Genomic DNA, 5,704 nt, shown 5'->3' on the forward strand with positions numbered 1-5,704 from the left:
CCTGTAGGGATCTCATGAAATCGCCTTTGATGATAGTCCAACAGGTAGCGTAAAATCGGCCCATGAAACCGTCAGGCCCTGGCGCCTTGTCGAGTGGCATACTCTTGATTACCCACGCCACTTCCTGCTCCGAGAACGGCTCTTCTAGGTGTGCCAAGTCACGAACAGGCAGCTGCAACATCTCCATGTTTAGGCCTTGCGTCCGTTCGGTGGTTGACCCGAGGAGTCTCGCGTAGTACGCATCCACCGCATGCACAATATTCTCCTGCCTCGTGTGCACCTGGTCCTCTGAGACGATCGAAAGGATCGCATTCTTCCTCTGCCCGTGACTCGCTTGGTGATGGAAAAAGGTTGTGTTTGCCTCCCCCTCTTTTAGCTGGAGTAACCTCGATCTTTGTCTCGCAATTGTGCACTATAACAAGCATAGGCCAAGAAGCTTTTTCTTGAGGGCATTGCGCAGGCCCCTCTCCTGATCTGACAGAATCTGCGAGTCCATTGTCCCATCAAGTCGCGCGATCACCTCCAGCGCGATTGCTATCTGAAGCTGAATGTTCCCGATCCACCTATCACTCCACCGCTGGAGCGCTTTCGCCGTGGCTTGTAGCTTGTTGTCTAACACAATGAACCTTCCGAGCTTATCGATCCCCATGCAGTTTCCACAGTTTCATAAAAGCCTTCTGCCTTTGGCCAAAAGGACTCGAATATGAAGCGCTTCCCGTATGCAAAGTCTGCGTTGATGTCCAGGAGGAGCGGGCAGTGGTCCGAGACCGCCGATCCCATGGCAGTTAGCAGAGCAACTGGGTGGGCATTGTCCCAGCAGTTCGTTGTGAACACGCGTTCTATTTTCTCCATGGTTGGGCGCTGCCATTCGTTAGACCAGGTGAACTTGCGGCTGTTGAGGTACATCTCTTTCACTTCCAGTTGGTTCGCCTTGTTTCTGAACCTAGCTATCATTCGCCTATTGATCGCGTCATTGTTCTTGTCTTGAGGGTTCACCAGCAAGTTAAAGTCACCCATGATTGCCCACGGGCCCGCATGTAATTCATGCACGTCTACCAACTCTTGCATGAATGTGACCTTGTCCATGTCCGTCTGCGGGCCATACACACCGGTGAACCACCAATGCCCACCGTTCTTCGGTTTCACCAAGGCAGTTATCGTCTTCATGGTGCGATGCGGATTGGAAAGCCCGACAATTGTCTCATCCCAAGCCCATAGGATTCCACCCCTCATTCTGGTCGCCGGCAAGTAGAAGTAATTCTCTAGATTAATACCCAGGCAGTGCCGAACAATATCCACAGTCAAGTGTTCGACCTTTGTCTCCTATAGACACACTATAGCCGGCCTAACCATATCCACCACCTGATATATGGCACTACGCCGAGCCGGCGAGTTTAGTCCGCGCACATTCCACACAAGGACTTTGTAAGGACGTGATTCCATGGACTAAGCCTACCAAAACCACCAGGCATGCGCAGGTCACTTCCGCGCATCTACCTCTGGCACCTCCTCCTGGAGGGGAAGAGCAGGTGCCTCCCACCCAAACAGCGCCAGAATTTCCGTGATGTGATTATCGTTAAGTGGCTTGGAGAAAAGATCCGCATAGAGTAGTAGCGCTTCATCTGTAATCACCTCCGCTTCGTTGGCGAGGCACAATCTACGGATTAGGACGTGTTGCTGTTTTGAACCCACTGAGCGCCTTCCCGGACCCTTGGCCTGGCGCACACTCCTTCTTGGGCTCGAGACCGGCGCCCTTCTTTGCCTTGGTCTTCTCTTGGCTTGCGATGGTGCACGGTCCGCGGGAATGGCAAGAACTGGGTCAAGACTTCTCCGGGCAGAGATACAAAATTGGTTCAGCTCATCACATGGAACCGCAACAGGGGTCTGCACCTCATCGCCCGTAGCTGCGTGCCGAGGCGGCGACCGCTCATGCCCATCAGAGAGGCACACCAGGAACGTGGGTTCCGTCATCGTGCATGCATGAAAACTCTCAACCGGTGTTGGCTCGCCACTTGTTGTGTTGCCATCTGGCATGGGGAACAAGGGGAATCCCCTGTCCCCACCAACCGGGCTGTCCCCCAGGGAATCGAGCATGAGATCATGCCGTGGCAGGCATGTGGGGTCCTGATTGGCATCTATCGGCAGGGCCAGATCCCAAGCACCAATAAGAATGGAGCGCTCTGGGTCGATGGTGGTGCTGGCGGTGGTGCAGCCACCCATGCTCAGGCTGCGCGCGGGTCCGACCAGCAGGGCCATCCCGGAATCCGCCCGTCACATCCTGCCGTTGGGCTGGTTCACCGAGACAGGAGACTGTACAGATGACTCATTGTCACCCTCCGGTTGGTGGGAGATCCTTATGGAGCCGCAAGACAACGCGAGCGGGGGGAGTGGGGCGGGGAGGGGCAACCCGCATTGTCCCACAGCCACGCTTTCCCACGCCTCCTCTTAGTCCACCCTGGTCTGGCTTTCCACATATCGCCCCGTGAGAAGACCGCCCACGCTTTCCGCAGGGAGACCGCCCTGCCTTTCCACCTGGTCCACCCCCTGGCATGAACTCCTGATGTCAGCCCCTTCGGACAGCTGTGCGGGGCCGCCCTAGCCAGCAGGGCACCCAACAACCGGCGGCGGCGCACGCCCATGTGACCTCGCCGGCGGCGCAGACGCCGTCGAGGACCGCGGAGAGCCTGTCGGGCTGGGAGCCGGAGGCCCACCAGGCGGAAACCCATCGCGCCCACCTCGGGCCAGCCTGTCATCTTCCTCATCTCCGTCCGCAGACGATGGCGATGGCGGCGGAGGGCGGTGACCAGATGGGCTGCCACCCGGCCTGACAGGCGGTGCTTCCGTGATGATCTCCACGGGGTACCACAGGGCATCCACGCCCTCCACGCGCCCATGGCCTCGCCGGCTGGACGATTCCTCCACGACCAAGATGCGGCGAGCTGGAATTCGGTCCGGGTCATCCATCTTCAACCAAACGCGAAACCGCGACATGTCATGGCACCTAGCGGTGCTGTCGGCCACCTTAACCACGACGCCAGTTCCGCGCAACACCTCTTGCGGGGCCCGCCGAGTCCAGGCGTTCGCCGGAACGCAAACCAGTGCCAACAGCACCAGGAACGACATGTCGATGCCAGTGGCCTGCGCGTGACGGCTCCAAGGCCGAAGCGACAAAGAGAAGCCCCGCGCCAGAGCCCGACCTCTATCCACCATCGTTTCTCTGATGGCCTCACTTCCATAGAGCACAAGGAAGTCCTCCGGATGGTACGCACAGATGGACATGTCGGAGGGACCAATGTTGAACGAAGCATGGAGCACCGCCGCGGCCATAGCGAGATCTACCTGACGGTGCGCATCCACCACCGAGACCACGACCGCCCACCAGAGCTCGTCCTCCAGAGCGCATAGATCCGCCCCGGACTTGAGGAAGCAGCAGTCCACCGTGTCCACGGCGACTTGCTCTGCCACCACCGGGCCCTCGAACGGCACCGAGAACTGAGGCCCGACGCCGCTACCAACCAAAGATCCACGGGCCACGTCCGACCACGCCCTGTCCAGGCAGGCCGCCACGGCTGGGGGGAGGCCCGGCGGCGGCAGAGGAAGCACCATGGGAGAAGGCGAGGCCAACCGGATGGCCCCAAGTGGCGGAGGGCCTGGGGCGGCGGCGGAAGGCGGCTAGTAGGGGCTGGCACAGCAGGCGCGTGCACGCACAGAGCCGGGGCCAGCAGCGCCGGTGGCGAGTCTGACGGACACCGGGGGTGGGTGCACCCGCGAGAGGTGTGGTTGCTGCCGCCGCAGCGAACACACTTGGTCGGATTTGGGCAAAACCTCGAGATGTGCCGTCATCCTCCCCACAGTTGTAACAGCAACCATTGAGCGGAGCCGAGATGGCCGAGCGCGGCGGGTGGGAGGAAAGCAGACCCACGGCGCCTGGGGGAGGGCCAGCGGGCCGTCGCTCCTTCCTGCCCCGAACCAGCTGCTAGGGGGCGCCGCCACCAGCCAGTGCTGGGGCATCCATCCGCGGCTGTGGGGCGACAATGAGCGAGCGTAGGCGAGTGGGGGTACCACCGGCAGCGGGCGGGGGTGCCGACGCCGGGCAGGAGGAGGCTGAGAGCTGGACATGGCTCGCCATATGCGCCGGAGAAGGGGGTGGCCGCCGGTGCCGGAGCGTCAGCCGGCGCAGACGTGGGAGCGGGGAGCGGCAGCCGACGCAGATGCGCAACCCTTTTGTTCAACTCACCCCACCCCTTTTGATCTGAGATTTAAACTTGATGAGCCTAGCATATGTAGATATGGCCTCGGAACACTAGAGACCGAAAGGTCGAGCGTGAATCATATAGTAGATATGATCAACATAGTGATGTTCACCATTAAAAACTACTCCATCTCACATGATGATCAGACATGGTTTAGTTGATTTGGATCACGTGATCATTTAGATTACTAGAGGGATGTCTATCTAAGTGGGATTTCTTAAGTAATATGATTAATTGAACTTAAATTTATCATGAACTTAGTCCTGATAGTATTTGTATATCTATGTTGTAGATCAATAGCTCGCATATAGCTTCCCCATTTTATTTATGATATGTTCCTAGAGAAAACTATGTTGAAAGATGTTAGTAGCAATGATGCGGACTAGCTCCGTGATCTGAGGATTATCCTCATTACTGCACAGAAGAATTATGTCCTTGATACACCGCTAGGTGACGGACCTATTACAGGAGCAGATACAGACATTATGAACGTTTGGCAAAGCTTGGTATGATGACTACTTGATAGTTTAGTGCACCATGCTTTACGGCTTAGAACTAGGACTTCAAAAATGTTTTGAATGCCACCGAGCATAAAAGATGTTCCAAGAGTTGAAATTAGTATTTGAGACTCATGCCCATGTCGAAAGGTATGAGACCTTTGACAAGCACTTTGCCTACAAGATGGAGGAGAATAGCTCAGCTAGTGAGCATGTGCTCAGAATGTCTGAGTACTACAATCACTTGAATCAAGTGGGAGTTAATCTTCCCGATAAGATAGTGATTGACAGAGTTCTCTAGTCACTATCACCAAGTTACTAGAACTTCATGATGAACTATAATATGCAAGGGATAACAGAAACGATTCCCAAAGCTCTTCGCGATGCTGAAATCGGCGAAGGTAGAAATCAAGAAAAAGCATCAAGTGTTGATGGTTGACAAGACCACTAGTTTCAAGAAAAAAGGGCAAAGGGGAGAAGGGGAACTTCAAGAAGAACGGCAAGCAAGTTGCTGCTCAAGTGATGAAGCCCAAGTCTAGACCTAAGCCCGAGACTAAGTGCTTCTACTGCAAAGGGACTGGTCACTAGAAGCAGAACTGCCCCAAGTATTTGGAGGATAAGAAGGATGGCAAAGTGAACAAAGGTATATTTGATATACATGTTATTGATGTGTACTTTACTAGTGTTTATAGCAACCCCTAAGTATTTGATACTAGTTCAGTTGCTAAAGATTAGTAACTCGAAACAGGATTTGCAGAATGAACAGAGACTAGTTAAAGGTGAAGTGACGATGTGTGTTGGAAGTGGTTCCAAGATTGATATGATCATCATCGCACACTCCCTATACTTTCGGGATTAGTGTTGAACCTAAATAAATGTTATTTGGTGTTTGTGTTAAGCATGAATATGATTTGATCATGTTTATTGCAATACAGTTATTCATTTAAAGTCAGA

The 5,704-nt window shown here is 54.9% G+C and overlaps 1 protein-coding gene across 1 annotated transcript; it reads right to left on the reverse strand.

Annotated features, from left to right (window-relative positions):
* Positions 1 to 612: 612 nt before the first annotated feature.
* Positions 613 to 1,167, reverse strand: LOC147979910 (uncharacterized). The gene has a single exon (XM_087515389.1). It carries the CDS (start codon positions 1,165 to 1,167, stop codon positions 613 to 615), a length of 555 nt encoding a protein of 184 aa, XP_087371515.1.
* Between the last annotated feature and the right edge of the window lie 4,537 nt (positions 1,168 to 5,704).

The sequence above is a fragment of the Triticum urartu genome, chromosome 3A, assembly GCF_056163025.1.
Source record: "Triticum urartu cultivar PI428250 chromosome 3A, HENAU_Tu73, whole genome shotgun sequence".
NCBI classification, from domain to species: domain Eukaryota; kingdom Viridiplantae; phylum Streptophyta; class Magnoliopsida; order Poales; family Poaceae; genus Triticum; species Triticum urartu.